The sequence below is a fragment of the Hyaena hyaena genome, unplaced genomic scaffold, assembly GCF_003009895.1.
Source record: "Hyaena hyaena isolate Hyena2069 unplaced genomic scaffold, ASM300989v1 scaffold_261, whole genome shotgun sequence".
Classification (NCBI taxonomy): Eukaryota; Metazoa; Chordata; class Mammalia; order Carnivora; family Hyaenidae; genus Hyaena; species Hyaena hyaena.
This window is the reverse complement of record NW_024080893.1, coordinates 1,769,715-1,789,851: the sequence shown is the minus strand read 5'-3', so window position 1 is coordinate 1,789,851 and position 20,137 is coordinate 1,769,715. Positions and strand designations below refer to the sequence as shown.

The following is a 20,137-nucleotide window of genomic DNA, read 5'->3' as shown; positions in this document are numbered from 1 at the left end:
TAATTTATTATTAGCTCATTAATCACACACAAAATAAAGAAGAATATCTGAAATATTTATTTCTTAAGGTTGAGTTATAACCTGCTCTAAACAGAGTCCATCGTGGGTAGGAATTCAAGAGCAGTTCATCTTTCTTTAAATTATCTATCTCCCTCAGTCTGTTGTGAGGACTGGCCCCTTGACCTTTTCTTTTCTTTACCCCTAGGTCTTTTTGACAGTGTCTCTCCTTATCTACAGAAGAATGCAGACTGAAGTAATTTCATTCTGTTGAATTCTACTTAGGATGGCATTAATAGTATGTGGTAGGATCTGGACAGTACGAGGAATACCCCAAGATTATCAAAAACTTTCATATTGTTCAGGTTGACTTCCCGTTAGCATCTACCTATGTCATTAAAATATTATAATGTTCAATATTAATTACATATTTGGATGATCTCAGTACTACTGTACTAGCAATAGTCTCTTTTTCTGCCTCCACCTAGAGCCACTTCTCAAATGCCTTCTTCTGTTATTTTACACTTGATGTGTATTGTAAAACAGGAGAAAGAAACGAAAAAACCCATCTGGCTAAACCAACACCAAGGGCACAGCTCAAGAATCCAGTGCTTTAACAAATAATGCTTTACCAAAGTGTCTCTTACATCCAGTGCCAAGAGTGTTTGCATTAGGAGGCTAACTTCATTTAGTCACTCCTCCTATTTAGAAATTTTACATTTTAGTACCAATCACTTGTCTCCCTAATCAACTTTAAGTTTCTTTTTCTCATTCTCTACAACCAAGTTTAATTTCCTGCAACGAAAATAAAAGAAAAAAACCTTTTCCTCAATTTTGCGCTTCCTTCAACACACTGCCATACTACTTTCTTTCCTTTTACAAGCAAATTATTCAAAATATTAATCTACAATCAATGTACTGCTTTTCTCCAACTCTTCACCTATCCCTATCTTAAGCTTCTACCTTTACCACTTGAAGGAAATTGCTTTCTTGAAGGTCTTTGTTCCTCAAAATCACCAAATAAAGTGACATTTTGATCTTCCTTAATTTACCACACTATAAGTTTTGACAATGTTGACTAATCTCTTCTTCAACTTTCTTTTCTCTTTATATTCATGGTAATATTTGTTTTTTTCTTTTCTTTTAGATTTCTCAGTTCTCCTTTCTTTTGCTAAGGCCTTTTTTTAAAAAGTATATATGAAGAAGTTACTTAAACTTTCTGGTTCTCAATTTCCTCATCTATAAAATTAAAGTAATAATATCAATTACAAAAATTATGAAAGTTAAATTATATTAGGCGCTCAACAAATATTATATTCCTAGAGGGTAAACATTACCCAGCATTCTCTCTTTGGTACTGTCTCTTTTCATCACCAAATTTTGTAAATGACTGTAAAATCTTTACCCTAAGATCCTCTTTCTCTCACCAGAGCTCCACTCCAATATTTCCAATTTGTATATCATACTCAACAATCAACACATTTACAAAACCAAATTTATCATCCTTCTCCCTCACCAAAATGACTTCTACTCAAGTATTTCTTATATCTATAAATACCACTCCAAAATCCCAGCCAACTGGGCTCAAGTCATTAGTTATCTTTGGCTCCCTTGGAGTCTATTGATTTCTCCATATACTAATGTTTTATCCAAATTGTCTTTTCCATCAAATACTACAGAAAAAGATAAAACATCATAACCAAGTGATATTTAGCCCAGAAATGCAAAGTTGAATTAACATTAATAAAGAAGAATGTAATTTATCATATCAATGAACAAAAGAAAAATTGTATTATATAAATATATACAGAAAAAATAAAAATAGCAACACCCTTTTATGTTAAAAACTCTCAGCAAACTAGGAGTAGGAGGGTACATACAAAAAACTTATAGTTGATATTATGGTTAATATTGAATTATTTCCCTCAAAGATAGAGAACAAGACAAGGTTTTTTGGTTTTGCTACTTCTACATCATTGCACTGTAGTCAGAGCAGTAAGGAAAAGAAAACGAAGAGGTCTGAAGACTAGAAGTAAAACTACCATTATTCTCAATGACAGAAAAAAATCTAAGAAACTTAAAAAAAAACCATTATAACTTTTAAAAGAAACTATTCAGTGGTAGGATACAAGAATAATATAAAATTCAATTGAATTATTTCTATATATCAACAAGAAACAATTGTAAAGTGAAAGTAACAAATAATATTAAAGTATTAAGTCAACTCAATGAAGACAAGAAAGTCTTTTTATGTGTAGGAAAGTAATGAATCTCAACTCCTTCTCACACCATACAACAATTTGTGATGAGTCATAGAACTAAATGTAAAAGCAAGAACCAGAAATCTATAAAAAATATGGGTGCATATATTCACAACCTGGACAAGACCCAAGAAGCACTAACCATGAAAGAAAAAAGTTGATAAACTGGATATCACCAAAATTAAAACAATCTTTTCACCAAAGTCACCATTAAAAATATTTAGGTGAATCACACCCTGAGGAGAAATATTTGCAGTGCAGAAACCTGACAAAGGACTCATATCTTTAGGAATTACAGGACAATTTATAAATAATTACTACAAATCAACAACCAGAAAGTTAAAAATTTCATTAAAAAGACTTCACTAATTCCTCAAAAGATCTAAGAATGGGCAATAATCACAGGAAAAGGTGCTCCACATTATTAGTCACCAGAAAAATGCAAATTAAAACCATAATGAGAAATATTTTCACACCCATAAGAATGGCTAAAATAAAATTTCAAGTCCCCAATACACCAAATGTTCGAGAGAATGTGGAGAAACTAAAATTTTCACATATTTCTCTTGGGATTATAAAATGGAACAACTACTCTGAAAAGTTCCTGGGAAGTTTCTTATAAAGTTATCTACTCACCTACCTTAGGACCCAACAATTCCCCTCTTTGGTATCTATATGAAAACATATGCCCATAAAAAGATTTGAATGTAGGTATTCACAGAATATTCATTCAAAATATCAAACAGCAGGAAAACAACACAAGTATCAATTAACAGGAAAATGGAAAAACAAATTGTACTATATTAATCCAAGAGAATACTACTCAGTAATAAAGGAACAACATGAGTGAATCCCAAAAACATTATGCTGAGTGAAAAATTTCAGACACTGACATACACAAAACACACACTCTCTGGAGAATTCCATTTCCATTAGAATACACAATCCTAATCTATGACGATGACAATCAGAAAGAAGTTGCTCTCAGGGCACCTGGGTGGCTCAGGAGGTTAAGCATCTGACTTCAGCTCTGGTCATGATCTCTTTGTTTATAAGATCGAGCCCCAAAGCTGGAGCCTCCTTTGGATTCTGTGTCTCCCTCTCTCTCTTCCCCTTCCTGGCTCGCACTCTGTCTCTCAAAAATGAATATGTTTTTTTTAAAGAATGAAGTTGCTTTCAAGGAGGGAATGCGGGTAGTTGATTGGAAAGAGGCGTGAAGCAACTTTTGGGGATGATGACAATGTTTTAATATCTTGCTTTGAGTGGTGATTACACCTATATATACAATGGTCAAAATTCATTATATTGTGTTTTATTCTTCAGTTAGGGAGAAAAAAAGATGCTTCACCAGGAAAACATTTAAAAAGAAGAAAAGTTATTGCAAGTAGAATATAATTAGTAGGAATAAGAAAACGTGGTATATCAATAGACTTATCTAAAATTTTTTTCAACAGCAATATTTTTCAAGTGTTTTGAAGCCCTATTTTAAGTTTCAAAATAATTTTATTTTCAAATATAAGTAAATAAACCCAGCCCTGTGAATTCATTTAAATAGAAAAACTCAGCTTTGTGGGTCAATATATTGGAGAGAAACAAAGAGTAACCAGTAGCATATAAATATTGCAGTGTCTGTTAATTGAAAATAGAATGCTTCATAATCTGGAAAATTTTAAGACATGAAAGAGCCCAAAGAAGCAAAGGTAAAAAGATCAAACACAAGATACAGAACTAACAGCTGTGACTTACTGAGTTAATAAATATGCTGAATAAAATCAAACTCAACAAAGCACTACAAGTCGGTAGTTTCCAAGTAATTAACACACTAATGAGAAACACATGCAATGTGTAATCAGGCCTACCTCATTTTGACAGTAAGGACTCTTTGGTTGCAATGGATAGTCTCCATTTATAGGTAAAGTTATGTATAGTAAATTAGGTAAAGGCATGCATGAGGCAAAGGGGAAGTAATCTAACTTGCTCTATCTACACAGTCTGCAGTGAATGAGATGAAAGTTCTGTTTTCATGTCTCATCTATTCTATCTCATTCTTCTTACAATAAGACTGAATACATCTACTAACACCTGGGCAAATAAATGTAAATTCATGGATAAGAGTTGTATTTATACTTTTATTTCCAAGGCTCATCACCAGTTTCAAGAGGGAAATGATCATTTCAACAGTTATTAATTTCTAATTAGTAAATCTGAAAAAAAACGTGTTTGAATACCACAAGTCAGTCTAATTTCACATTTCTTACATTTCCACACATAAAGCCAGAATTAGCAGACACTTTAGAGGATTAAAACTGTGATCAAAATATGGGCTCTTATATAAGCTAACCAATAATTATCTTTTCTTTGGAACAGTTAACTCTTGACAATGTTCCATCCCTGATACACCTGTGACTTGTCAGAGCACACCAGGGAGTCAACTATTCTGTCCATCTAGCTGTCCCTCATCCACACCCTCTAGTCTTCTCATAATTATGTGTCTGACCTATACTCTTTCATAATTACTTCCACCTGAATTTTCCACTCCCTGCTCTCTGCCATGAATATGGAGCCCAGAAGATCAGAAGAAATAAGTAAAACACCAAAGTCTCTGAGACAAAGGAAGAGTAGTCCAAGTGATGTTATATTCTTCTTCAACTATACACCTTACCTGCTACTGTTCTATTACATACATACTTACAGGTTGCATTGGTTCAAATTTAAATATCATCACTCTTAGTTTCCTGACTTTATCCTTCTTTTTTTCCTTCCTAAAACATCATTATAACCTCTAAGAAAGGAAGGTAGAATCCGTTGCCTTCATAAATATTTAATAATGGACAGAACCAAGGAATAGAGTCAAAAGAAATATCTGACTTTAATACTACCATTACTTTTTTTTTCAGTTTACCCAAAATAAACTAAAATAGAATAGAGAATGCAAAGAAGGATTAACAGAATAAGATCCCTTAGAACTGGTTATATTACAAATATGTAGAAAGAAAATCTGCTTTTTATTCATTGAATAAATGAATTTATATTAGATAATTTATGTTGATGTAAAAATAAATGCATTGAGTAATGGATGTTAACTTATATATAAGATAATCTCCTACCTAAGCGATTAAAAATGCTGAAAATGTAATGGCTGCACAATGACACCAGAAACACCTTCATATAATGAGAGAATGAGTGAAGATAAATGTGACATTTAGCATCTAAACCTGACTTTTGTAAGGTTTAATTCTTGAAGCAAATGAAGTAGATCAAATTTTTCTGGCAGAAAAGAAGGGATCTTTGAAGACATTTCCTCTTCCACATAGTTGGACATGGTGAAATGTTACCTTGCCAGAATGAACCTGTAAGTTCTATCCTCATAAAGATGTTGTATGACCTCAAGAAGATTTTTCTAACCTCTGAGCAAGAAGGGACAACTATTATAGTAAAGGGGGAAATAAGGAGTTTTGAATCAGTTGCACAATTAGTCCCTTTGTAGTGTCAATATCCTTATTCATAACACCACAATATTACATTCCTTTGAAGTTAATAAAAGTTAAATGAAACTATTTATATGAAAGTGTTCTATAGATTATAGTGAATATGTAAGGCCAAGATGCTATTTATTGATGAGGATGATTATAATAAAAACAAACTAAAATAAATAATACTGAAGAAGGTAAGATATTAAGCAAATCATTGCTCATTTAGACCAAAACAATCTTAAAAAGAGACATTTGTCTTACAAATTGGCTCAAAGGATTTGTTCATACTATATATCTAAGTAGATGGTGAATGGCATTGATTGGATCCAAAGTCCCCCTCTCTTGGATTTTATGAGGCCCATTCAGAATGAGCCAGGTTGAGAACACCACCAATTCCATGTTCTGAGTCCATCTGTTGGCAAAAATATAATGCAAACAGCTTTATAAGTGCTATTTTCAATGAAATATCACAGAACAGCTTGTCCCAATGATATTTCTAAAGCTTGCCTGCAAACCGCCTACTGGGATATCCAACTGAAAGAGAAGAGGGAAGAGAAAGAAACCCATACATACAAGTGACAGAAATTTAAAAAAAAGAACAAAAGGTAGAGAGAGACAAGCTAGAGGAAAGTGAGCACTGGAGAAAAATAAGGAGCAATGAGGGGATAAACAAGGACAAAAGGAGGGACACCTCAGTGGCTCAGTTGGTTAAGCATCCAACTTTGGCTCAGGTCAGGTCATGATCTCATGGTTTGAGTTCAAGCCTCACGTCAGGTTCTGTGCTAACAGGTCAGGGCCTGGAACCTGCTTCAGACTCTGTGTCTCCTTCTCTCTCTGCCCCTCCTCCTCTCTCTCTCTCTCTCTCAAAAATAAATAAATATTAAAAAAATTTAAAGAAACAAAAAAATAAAATTAAAAAAAATTTTAAACCATAGGAATAGAGATTTTAAGGAAAACATACCAAAACAACTTGGGGAGGAGGAGCCAAGATGGCAGAACAGCATGGAAGTTTTTTTTTTACATCTCTCATCAATGAAATACAGCCAGATCAACACTAACCATCCTGCACACCTAGAAAACTGATTTAAGGATTAACACAACAATATGCACAACTTGAACGACAGAACTTACCAGATACAGGGCACAGAGAGGTAAACTTGGGGAGAGAGAAGCCATGGTGGGCAGGGAGCTATTTTTGCTTGTGGAGAGAGGACGGAGACACGGGCAGAGTATGAGAAAAGCACCCCCACCCCCCACCAAAGCAGCTGGAGAGAAAGTGGAAAAGTGGAAACAGCCTCAGAGACTGAACAAAAAAGGGAGAAAGGAGGAAATAGAGGGCTTAAATTCCATTAAGACTCTATAAACAGGGGGAACACAGAGTCTGAAACGGCAGCTTGATACCTGTCAGTGCTCCAGTGGGAAGGGCAAATCCCCAGGATTAGAGAGTGAGGTCAAAGGGGTCCATGGGCCACACAGGGAGAGGCAGTTCCCCTCTTGGGAGGACATTTGGTAGAGGCTGTGTGGCCACCCCACGGACAAAGATCCTAGTGGACCCTGGAGAACAACCACATTTGCTGGTGCTGGAACAAGGACATTAAGGGTGAAACCTGGTGTGGGATATGTGTTGTGTTCTACCATAATCCCTGAAATGCTGCTAAATGATCATGGGAACTTTTTCTGGAGTGGGGTGGGGTGCACCCAGCTGCATTTTCTGGGTATTGGCAACAACATGGTCTTGTGAATATTCCTAAGGGCTGGCAGGCACTGGGCCATTGCTTGGTGAGACTCTCCTCCCAGAGGGTCAGAACAGTTCAAAGCCACAATTCCTCAGAAGTGAGGGCTTGGGAAACACAGACGCATCTGAGATAAAACTCAAGAGGGACGTACTGCTTGGCAAACTGATGGCTTGGTCATGGACCGTGTAAAAGCGGTGAGTGGGGGCACCTGGGTGGCTTAGTCGGTTAAGCATCTGATTTTCGCTTAGGTCATGATCTCGCGGTTCGTGGGTTCGAGCCCGGCATCGGGCTCTGTGCTGACTGCCAGCTCAGAGCCTGGAGCCTGTTTCAGAGTCTGTCACTCCCTCTCTCTCTGACCCTCCCCTGCTCACGCTGTCTCTCTCTCTCTCTCCTAGAAATAAATAAAAAACATTAAAACAAAAAAAAGCGGAGAGTGAATGGAAGTTGGAGACAAAGGATGGGTGCTTGATTGCTGATATGGGAGAACAGTTCTGATACTAGAGACTGGGTGGTGCCATTTTTGCCCCTCCAGCTTATGTGCATACACACCTACAAGCGCCATAACAATCCACCCCAGTAACCTAAGCAGCACCATCCTGTGGAGAATGGAGATGTTACACTAAGCCCTGGTCAAGTGGGCCAACATTGCTCTTTAAGAACAACACAAGTCTCTCCACCTGCTTAGATTATAGACTATAAAGTGCTTCATAGTTTGACTTCTAGGGGAAATCGACAGAATTTCAATCGTTTTTCAGTGTGTTTGCTGGTCTATTAATTTTTTTTAATTTTAATTTTATTTTCTTATTCTTATATACAGAAAGAGAAAAACTTTATTTTTATTTTCAGTTTTTGTTAAAATATATTTATTTTTTTATATTATTTACTTTTTGTAAATTTTTCTAATTCTATTTTACTTCCATCATTTCATTTTATTCTATTTCATTGAATTAATTTTTTCAAATCTTCAAATGTTTTCCTGTTTTTTTCCCTTTTTTTATAATTTATCAAGCTCCTTTCAACAACCAGACCAAAACACACTTAGGAACTAGCATCATTTATTTAATTTTTGTGTGTGTTGTTTTTAATTTTCATTTTTTATTATAGTAATTCTTTTTCTTCCTTCAAAGTTACAAAATGAAAGAATTCACTCCAAAAGAAAGAGTAGGAAGAAATGACAGCCAGAGACTTAATCAACACAGATACAAGCAAGATTTCTGATCAGAATTTAGAATTGCAATAATAAGAATACTACCTAGGTTTGAAAATAGATCAGAATCCCTTTCTGCAGAAAAAGAAGTAAAAGCTAGTCAGGATGAAATAAAATATGCTACAAATGAGCTGCAATCTCAAATGGATGTCACAGTGGTAAGGACGGATGAGGCAGAGCAGTGAATCAGTGATATAAAGGACAAACTTATGGAGAATAATGAAGCAGAAAAAAAGAGGGAGAGTAAAGCCAAAAAAAAAAAAAAAGCATGATTTAAGAATTAGAGAAATGGGTGACTCATTATAAAGGAACAACATCAGAATTGAGGGGTCCCAGAAGATGGAGAGAAAAGGGGTAGAAGGGTTATGTGAGCAAATCTTAGAGAAAAACTTTCCTAACCTGGGGAAAGACACAGACATCAAAATACAGGAAGCACAGGGGACTCCCATTATATTCAACAAAAAGTGACTATTACAAGGCATATTATAGTCAAATTCAGGCAAGGAAAGAATCATGAAAGCAGCAAGGAAAAAAAAAAAAGTCCTTAACCTACAAGGGAAGACAGATCAGGTTTGCAATAGACCTATCCACAGAAACTTGGCAGTCCAGAAAGGAGTGGCAGGATATATTCCATGTGCTGGACTGGAAGAATATGCAGCCAAGAATTCTTTCTCCAGCAAGGCTGTCATTCAAAATAGAAGGAGAGATAAAAAGTTTCCCAGATAAACAAAAATTAAAGGAGTTTGTGACCAATAAACCAGCCCAGCAAGAAATTTTAAGGGGAGCTCTCTGAGGGGAGAAGACACACGCACACACACACACATACACACACACACACACACACACACACACACACACACACAAGACCAAAAGCAACAAAGACTAGAAAGGATCAGAGGACAACACCAGAAACTCCAACCTTACAGGCAACATAATGGCAATCAATTCACACCTTTCACTACTCACTCTACATGTCAAGGGACTAAATGCTCCAATCAAAAGACAGAGGGTAATAGAATGGATAAGAAAACAAGATCCATCTATGTGCTGTTTACAAGAGACCCACTTTAGACCTAAAGTCACCTCCATATTGAAAGTAAGGGGATGGAGAATGATCTATCATGCTAATGATCACCAAAAGAAAGCTGCAGTAGCCATACTTATATCAGACAATCTGGACTTTAAAATAAAGACTGTAACAAGAGATGAAGAGGGCATTATATCATAATTAATGAGTCTATCCAAAAGAAGATCTAACAATCATAAACATTTAAGCTCAAATGTGGAATCACCCGAATATATAAATCCAGTAATCACAAACATAGAGAAACTCATTGATAATAATACCATAATAGTAGGGGACTTTAACACCCCACTTACAGCAATGGACAGATTATCTAAACAGAAAATCAACAAGGAAACAATGGCATTGAATGACACACTGGACTGGATGGACTTAACAGATATTTAGAACATTTCATGCTAAAGCAGCAGAATACATTCAGACAGCACAAAGAAGTAAAACGCATCTGAATCAGCCAGGAGGAGGTCAGACTTTCACTCTTCACAGATGACATGATACTCTATATGGAAAACCCAAAATATTCCACCAAAAAACTGCTAGAACTGATCCATGAATTCACCAAAGTGGCAGGATATAAAATCAATGCACAGAAATTGGTTGCATTCCTATACACCAATAATAAAGCAAGAGAAAGAGAAATCAAGGAATCGATCCCATTTACAATCGCATCAAAAACAATAAATTACCTAGGAATGAATCTAACCAAAGAGGTGAAAAATCTATACACTGAAAACTATAAGAAAGCTTATAAAAGAAATCAAAGAAGACACACAAAAAAAATGGAAAAATATTTCAGGCTCCTGGATAGGAAGAACAAATATTGTTGAAATGTCAATACTACCCAAAGCAATATACATATTCAATGCAATCCCAATCAAACCTGCACCAGCATTCTTCTCAAAACTAGAACAAACTACCCTAAAATTTGTATGGAACCAGAAAAGACCCCAAATAGTCAAAGCAATCTTGAAAAAGAAAACCAAAGCAAGAAAGCACAATTACAGATTTCAAGCTGTATTACAAAGCTATAATCATCAAGACAGTATGGTACTGGCACAAGAATAGACACTCAGATCAATGGAATAGAATAGAGAACCCAGAAGTAGGCCTACAAAAAATGGCCAACTAATCTTTGACAAAGCAGGAAAGAATATTCAATGGAATAAAGACAGTCTCTTCAGCAAATGGTGCTTGGAAAACTAGACAGCGACATGCATAAAAATGAACCTGGACCACTTTCTTACACAATACACAGAAATAAACTCTAAAGGGATGAAAGACCTAAATGTAAGGCAGGAAACCATCAAAATCTTTGAGGGGTAAGCAGGTAATAACTTTTTTGACCTTGGCCACAGCAATGTCTTCCACAACACAGCTCTGGATGCAAGAGAAACAAGAGCAAAAATGAACTATTGGTACCTCATCAAAATAAAAAGCTTCTACACAGTGAAGGAAACAATCAGCAAAACTAAAAGGCAACCAACAGAATGGAAGAAGATAATTGGAAATGACATCTCAGATAAAGGCTTAGTATCCAAAATCTATAAAGAACTTATCAAACTCAATACCCAAAAAATAAATAATACAGCAAAGAAATGGGCATAAGACATGAATAGATACTTCTCCAAAGAAGACATCCAGATGGCCAACAGACACATGAAATGACGCTCAGCATCACTCATCATCAGGAAAATACAAATCAAACCACAATGAGATACCACCTCACACCTATCAGAATGGCTAATATTAACAACTGAGGCAACAACTGATGTTAGTATGGATGTCAAGAAACAGGATTTCTTTTGCACTGCTGGTAAGAATGCAAACTGGTACAACCATCTGGAGAACAAGATGTAAGTTCCTCAAAAATCAAAACTAGAACTACGCTACAACCCAGGAATTGTACCACTAGGTATTTATCCAAGGGATACAGGTAAGCTGTTTCAAAGGGACATAAGCACCCCAAAGTTTATAGCAGTGCTATCAACAATAGCCAAAGTATGGAAAGAGCCCAAATGTCTATGATGGATAAAGAGGATGTGGTATATATATATAAAATGGAGTGTTCCTCAGCAATCAAAATCTTGCCATTTGCAATTACATGGATGGATCTACAGGATATTAGGCTAAGAAAAATTAGTTAGTCAGAAAAAGACAAATATCTTATGACTTCACTCATATGAGCACTTGCAGATACAAACCAGATGAACATAAGGAAAGGGAAGCAAAAATAATATAAAAACAGGGAGGGGGACAAAATATGGGAGATTCTTGAATATGGAAAACAAATGCAGGGTTGCTGGAGGGGTTGTGGGATGGTGGATGGACTCAGTGGGTAATGGGCACTAAGAAATCTACTCCTGAAATCATTGTTGCATTATATGCTAACTAACTTGGATGTAAATTTAAAAAATAAATAAATTAAAAAAAATAGTTGGACAATTAACCAACTGAGCCCCCAGGAGCCCCCTATCCACTCACTCCAACATACTTTTTTAACTTAAAAATATTGTTTGGGTGAAGGAGGTCAAAAGGTAAAAAGAAAAAAAATGCAGTTGATATAAAACAGAATTTTTAAATCATATTCAAAAATTGTTTTTAAAAAGAGTGGTTGTTGGATCAGAGGGTAACTCTATGTATAACTTTTTGAGGACCTCCCAAAATGTGTGCCCAATACTTTTTATAGGTATTTTGGAAGACACACAAGTGAGGATAATCCCTCATTTCAAAGAGCTCACAATTGACAGTGTATGGGAAGATGAGATAAACATGCCTATATTAAACATATAATTATAATCTAGTTTATAATTAAGAGCCAAACCATGTGCTCTAAATTAAAAGTGGACCCACAGTCATAGAGTAGGAAGGAAAGAGAAAAATATATGTATTATCTGGACACTTTTCCATGTTAGTGCATATACTTAAGTTACCAGCAAAGGCTCATCAATAAGAAACATGCTCAATAAATTATGATATAGCTATAAAGTAGAATACTATGCAGACATTAAAAAATGAGATTGATCTTTATGAATTAATATGGAATGGTGTCAAAAATATTCATATAAGCAAAGAAGGCAAGTTGTTGAATAATGTATATTACAAATCAACTTTTATAAGAGAAAAAAATACTTATACAATTATCCTTAGCTATCCAAATTTATTTATTTCTAAAGTCGGAGAGTAAATGTTAAAATCTGGATAGATAATTCAGATAATTAAGGATATTAAGTTTTATGAATGTGTTCAGATCTTGAGTTTCAGATAGCAAATAGTAAGAATTGGGATAAGCAGAAATTTACCTCAAAACATTTGTCCAAATCTATTTAGTTGTTAGGTTTGGAAACAATAGTTAAGCTTATTACGTGTGTTTATGCACAAAAATCATCTGGAAATAATAAGCACTGAACTATTAGCAGTAGCCATCTTTGGGGTGGAATTTTCTTTCTATTTTAACATAACTATATTCTGTGAGTTCTTACAACACACCAGTGCACTTCTAGTCAGAAAACAACACAATAAAAATGTCATTTTTAAGAAGAAAATTCTGGCAGTGGGGAGGGCACCTGGCTGGCTTAGTTGGTAGAGCATGCAACTCTTGAACCCAGGGTCATGAGTTCAAGCCCCACGTTGGGCATAGATCCTACTTAAAACTAACTAACTAACTAAATAATAATAATAAAAACTTTGGTTGAAAGATGGAGAGGTGATCACAAATAATGCAGCATGTCCAGAGAAGTGAAGACAAAAGGCACAAGAAAACCCTGAAAACATGTAACAGTTTAATAACTGGAGCATAATTATTAAAATGTGGTGAGAGAAAAGTGGTGTGAAATTTTCTAAGTTTCACTTGTTTTTTCATGTGATATACAGATTCATTTTTCCAAAAGCTAATATGAATTTCAATATCTATCATCAACTCCAATGTTAGGAAACATCCTCTTCTAAGTCCCTTCTTTTAATCTAAAAATTGACTTGCATATCACAAAATAGTCCAAGCATTGTAATATAAGCAGTATACATGCAATGATTCCAAAATAAAATACACTACTGCAGATGATATCATTCTGAGCACTTACCTGGGGTCGAATAACTTTTACAATATTTTTGAGGGCAGTGTCAGGGGATGGAGGTGAGCAGTCAGGTGTTGGGCCTGTTGAGCTGTTTCTATGGTTACTACTTCCTGGAGCAGTAATTGCTACCTCAGATGCATTATCTGTGAATAAAAATAGAACTGCCGTAAAACTAATCACTCAGGTTACTTTTTAAGACTTGAAATTACTTTAGTGAACATGAATTGAGATTCCAACTTAAAACTGGTATCAATTACAAGATCATAATGAGGAATATGCATGGCAGTATATTTTAAAGATAATGTTTACTTGAATGCTTTACTTTCTTTTGGAATGTTAAATATCATACTCTGCAGTATTCCAAAAAGGAAGGGTATTCAATTCATGATAGATCACCCAACACAGCTATTAAGACTGCCATTACTATACGAATGGCAAAACTTTACCTTAACTAAAAAAAATATGAGGGTTTTTGTTTTATATGATTGGGCTAAATTTTCTCCATAATCTTTCAAATGGGTATTGGTCTTTATTAAAGTGAAAGTTTCATATCTCCCTGAGTCAAAAAACCCAAATTCAAGTTCTCTCAAAGCACTTTTCTTAGAAATCCCGCAAACTATAGAGAGGCATCCCAGTGAATTAAAATTAAGGAAAAACTGACATGTGTGCACAATGGTTTTACAATGTAGACTAACACAAAACAATCACACCCATCTTCTATAATCAAACTAATTGAATGAAATTTCAAAAATCTAAATTATTTCTCCCTTATGTTCAGTATGAGGGTCAAAGGAAAAAGTGTTGACTTTAAAATCAGCAACATGCATAAAATTTTCTTAAGTTTTTATCAAAACAAAATAACAAAAAAGATGCAGTTTTAGAATGTGTAAAACACTTGGAAAAGGATGGAAAAGTTTTAAAATAACTCTGCTAGCATGGAGACATTATTTTATCAATTTGACACTCCTCTATAACTTTGTGCGGAAACTGCTGCAGGCTCAAATCTAAAAAAAAATTACTTCCTTGTTATGTTTTCAATTAGTTCCCCAAAATTTTCTGTTCTAGACAGCTGAAATGATGCAAAGACTGACACTGATAAGTTTTTACTGACCAGCAAGTTTCTCTAATCCATGACCATTGTCTACAGTCCCAAGTAAAAAAGTAGTAAGTTATGAAGACACCTCTTGCTCATAAAAAGTGAGAGAATGGAAACTCTACCTACATAAAAACATGATTCAGTTTCACTGGGGAGTCTAGACATAAGCTTATGAAACAAAAATATATAAGTGTGATATATTGAATTAAATAGATCACTTATTAAATAAGTCTTAAAAGTGCCCAGAGCTTACTCTTGACTCAAGTTGAATGGATAAAGTGAGATTTGAATTAGCGTCTCAAGAAACACAGAATTCTGAAAGACAGTAATATGGGGTCATCTTCTGACTAGGATATAATTGGTATAGTAATTATTGAAACAGAGACAAAATATCAGTCAGCAAGACAATAAAAAGAAGCCCTGATTCTCTCCAATTTGTCCCTCCCTTTCATTCATTCAACCATACATCTAAAAACATTTATTTGGGGGCAACTATGTATCAGGCATTCTGTTATATTCTCTTTTTTAATGTTTTTTATTTATTTCTGAGAAAGAGAGAGAAAGCGTGAGCAGGGAGGGTCAGAGAGAGAGGGAGACATAGAATCTGAAGCAGACTCCAGGCTCTGAGTGAGCTGTCAGCACAGTGCCCGACGTGGGGCTTGAACCCATGAACCATGAGATTATGACCTGCTCCGAAGTTGGATGCTTAACTGACTGAGCCACCCAGGCGCTCCTATGTTATATTCTAAGGTTAAATGAAAAAGAACCTCTAGGCAGAGGGTAGAGTTTAGGGAAATATGAATAGGTAGAGCACAGAGGACTTTTAAGGCAGTAAAACTCTTTTGTATAATATGATAATGGTGGATACATGTCATTATACATTTGTACAAACCCAAGAGTGAATCCTAGCGTAAACTTCGGACATTGGATGATAATGATGGGTCAATGTAGGTTCACTGATTGTAAAAAATGTACCAGTATCCATATCCATATCCATAGTGGGGGAAGCTGTGCTCATGTGGGAGCAGGGTACAAGAGAAACCTCAATACCTGTGCTCAATTGTTCTGTGAACCTAAAACTGCTTTGAAAAATTAAGTTTGATAAAATGTTTAAAAATCCATGCCTTAAGAAGTACACAATTGAATGTGATATCAGACATGTAGACAAAGTATGATGCCATATAACTTGAGATTTGATAACAGGTAAATGAAACCTGATGAAAAAACAAAGGGAGGAACAATCATCAGACTGGCTGGGAAGGAAGAAGGACCGTGAAAGGCTTCATTCAGTTTTCAGGCAAGAAAGCTGGGACAGAACATAAGACATAAGGGCATGGAGACAAAAAGAGCATAGATAAAGCTATTTTATGTTAGGAAGAAGCTGGAGATTAGTTTAAATAAGTAAAAGAAAGTTTAATTAGTTTACTAGTGTATATTTAATTCTGTAGGTGATGAGAAATATTGAAGATATTTAACTAAGAAGTGACATAGTAATAATAACAGCTAATGTTTATTGAACTCCAGTGAAATAATGTTAGAGACTTTATTCCTATTATTTATTCTCTCTTTTGTATTCTTCATTGTTGTCTCTCTGTGTTGCGTTCTAAATAGTTTTTTATACTCATTTTCCCCTCTATTGGCTCTTTCTTCAGCAATATCTAGTCTGCTATCAAACCATTTTCTTAATTTCACTGATATTTTGCATTTCTAAAATTTCTATTTTGTTCTTTTTCAAATATACAATGTCACCATTTGGCATTTTTCAGTTTCCTAACAATTTCAAGCTTGTTTTTATTTAGTGGAAAATAGCAAATAACTGTTCTTGTTCTTGTTGTTGTTGTTAATCTGTCCCTGATAATTCTAATAACCTGAAACCTTCATGGATCTGTTTCTGTGTCTCTGGATCTCACTCATGGTATTTTGTTCCATTATCTATCTCATCTTCAATTCTGTGCTATTTGTTACTCAACTTTTGTTAGCACAAGATAAACAACACTAAATTTAATTCTTTGTCTTTTAGCAAATGTTAATTCGAAAAAGCATACAAGTTTATATTCTAATACCAGATACTGAAGTCTGTGTACAAATTGCCTGCTCAATGTTGGGCACTTTATTTAACCTCTCTGCACTTCAGTTTTCTTAACTTTAAAAATGAAAATGATGAATAGCTGTCTAGAAGAAAGTTATTGTTTATGTGTGCAGATAAAATGAAAGAATACATATGAAAAGTAATTAGCATGTTATCAGGCACATAGCATGGGTTTTGTTTTTCCCTATGAAGCCAGATATCATCAGAATAAAATAAAACATAGAAAAGGAAAGAAAATCCAGAAAGAAAAGCAAAAAAAAAAAAAGTAATGTTTTATATCTAGAGTAAAGACTGTAAATACTTGGGTAAATTTTGAGACCAATATCTTTTAGCTATTAACACAAATTGCTAGAGACAGAATTTATTTCCAGGGATAATTCCCTTGAGGAATGATTCACTGCAAGGGCCGGCCTTGTTGACTACCTTCTTTGTGTCAAAGTCAGAAAAACTGAGGCGTACTTCATGCAGACTGTAAGAAAAAAGCTTTTTAATGTGTGTTATAAGTAATTTAACACATAGTACAAACCAGTGGGTAATCAAGTACTAAATTATTTAGAAAAGACTATTAATGTCTCCATCTTCTGAATCCATGATCTGTACCATTACAATGATAATTTGATTTTATACTACCTTGTATTGTTCATTATCTCTTTCAGACTAGGTTATATTTTTGCAGACACTTACATTTCCCTTTACCCTCCATAGCTCTTAGATCAATGCTTTTAAAAATACTAAAGAGGGGGACCTGGGTGGCTCCGTTGGTTAAGAGTCCTATTTTAGCTCAGGTCAATATCTTGCAGTTTGTGAGTTTGAGCCCCACATTGGTCTCTGTGCTGACAACTGAGAGCCTGGAGTCTGCTTTGGATACTGTGTCTCCCCTCTCTCTGCCCTTCCCATACTCATGCTCTGTCTCTGACTCTCAATAATAAGCAAATGTTAAAAAAATTAAAAATACTAAATGAAATAAAGTGGATAAAGCAAAACATGTCTGTCAGTGGCAACCATCAAAAATGCCCTTAATTAAATGGAGAAAGGTGAGCTAGCTTTTGAAATCCCATGGTCTTTTTTGGAGAAAATCCAAATGAGAAGTATATTTTAAATATCCTTTATTATATTATTTATTAAAAAAAAACAATTATCCAGTGGAATTTGCAAAATGACAGCCTGTATCCAAGACAGTTTTACATGGTTAACCTACATTTTTCACCTGCAGCTCCAAAACATTGCTGATGAAAAGGAAATGAGGTGTTTAAAAACTGCTTAGAGAAAATTACTAAATATACTTGCAGTTTCAAATTGAAATAAGAGAGTTATCTTTTAGTCAGTTTCTCTCACTATACATTAGATTAGCATTATGACTGTCCTTGTTCTCTAAAATAACAAGTTTAGAAAAATATCTTCTAGCTTACTCAAGCTTTTAGAAGAAGAGTATTCTGTGAATACAAAATAATTCATGTGCAGTGTTATAGAAAAGAATTTAACATCATTCACTAGCATGTACTGAGCAGTTAAAGTACACCAGAAACCATGCTAATTGCTATGTAGATGACAAATAGATGTGAGATTACTTCTGGCTGGGAATTCAAGAAAAGTGTCATGGCAAGATGATGACTAAACAGGTCTCTGACAGATTAGTAAAATTCATACATGAAGAAATGAGTGGGAAGGGCATTTCAGAGTCGGAAGTATAATGAGCAAAAGGTAGAGAGATGGAAAAGAATTAGGCACATTTGTGTAATAAAGAAGAGTTCGGTTTGAATAAAATATTGATGGAGGAAATACCAAGAAATGGAGGACTCATAAACAACACACCTGAGCTTTGAAGTCAGACAAACCTAACCTGAAACTCTGCCATATTCTTTTACTGAAGTATAACTGACATACAATATCCCATTATTTTAGTGTACATCAAAGTGATTTGATATTTTTATGTATTATTAAATGATCCTCACAGTAAGTATAGTTACTGTCACCATACACTTTTATCAATTCATCTATAGACACACAACCAAAGGGCTGCTTCCATATCTTGTCTATTGTAAATAATGCTACCATGAATATGGGGGTGTATATATCCATTCGAGTTGGTGTTCTCATTTTCTTTATACAAATATCCTAAAGTGGAGTTGCTGGATTACATGACAGTTCTATTTTTAATTTTTTGAGGAACTTCCAAAGGCACTGTTTTCCATAGTGGCTGCAATAATTGACCCACATCTTGGAACATTTGTTATTTTGTGTCTTTTAAATAATACCAATCTGACTGGTGATATGAGTATTGCTACTCCAGCTTTCTTGTTTCCATGCCTTCACTTTCAGTCTATGTGTGCCTTCAGATCTGAAGTGCATCTCTTGTAGGCAGCATATAGATGGGTATTTATTTTTAACCATTCAGTCACCCTATGTCTTTTGACCAGAGCGTTTAGTCCATTTATATTTAAAGTATTCATTGATAGGTATGCACTTATTGCCATTTTGTTAATTGTTAATCGTTTTCTAATTGGTTTTGTAGTTCTCTGTCCCTCTCTTCTTTTTCCTAGTCTCTTTCCTTGTGCTTTGGTGGTTTTCCTTAGTGTTATGTTTGGGTTTCTTTTTCTATTTTTTGTGTATCTATTGTAGGTTTTGGTTTGTAGTTACTATAAAGTACAAGCATGTGTGCGTGTGTTTGTACATGTGCATGTATGCATGTGTGTGTGTGTGTGTAGTCTATTTTAATCTGATAGTTGCTTAGATTTAAACACATTCTATAAGCACTACATTTCTGCTTTCACTGCCCCCCAACATTTTATGTTTTGACATCATATTTTACATCTTTCATTTTGTGTATCCCTTAACTACCTATTGTAGCTATAGCTGATTTCACTATTTTTGTCTTTTAATTTTCACACTAGATTTTTAAGTGGCTATATAGATTGACCTTGACCAATAAGATTTTTTTTCTTTTATACATTTTCTTATTTCTAATTATGTCCTTTTCTATTCTGATTAAAGAAGGCCCTTTAACATTTCTTGTAAGGCTGGTTTAGTGGTGATGAACTCTTTTAGGTTTTGCTTGCCTGGGATGTGATATAGTAAGAGTAAGGTGTCAATGAGAACAACAAATTATGGCTAGCAGAAGAACAAT

General features: G+C 34.7%; 1 protein-coding gene across 1 annotated transcript in view; it reads right to left on the bottom strand.

Annotated features, from left to right (window-relative positions):
- The window catches only part of LOC120240752 (ankyrin repeat and sterile alpha motif domain-containing protein 1B-like), a 928,108-nt gene that overhangs the window by 481,402 nt on the left and 426,569 nt on the right, over positions 1-20,137 (bottom strand). Inside the window, exon 11 of the mRNA XM_039245581.1 lies at positions 13,835-13,971. Within this exon, the coding sequence (XP_039101512.1) occupies positions 13,835-13,971 (137 nt within the window). The remainder of the gene's footprint in view (positions 1-13,834; positions 13,972-20,137) is intronic.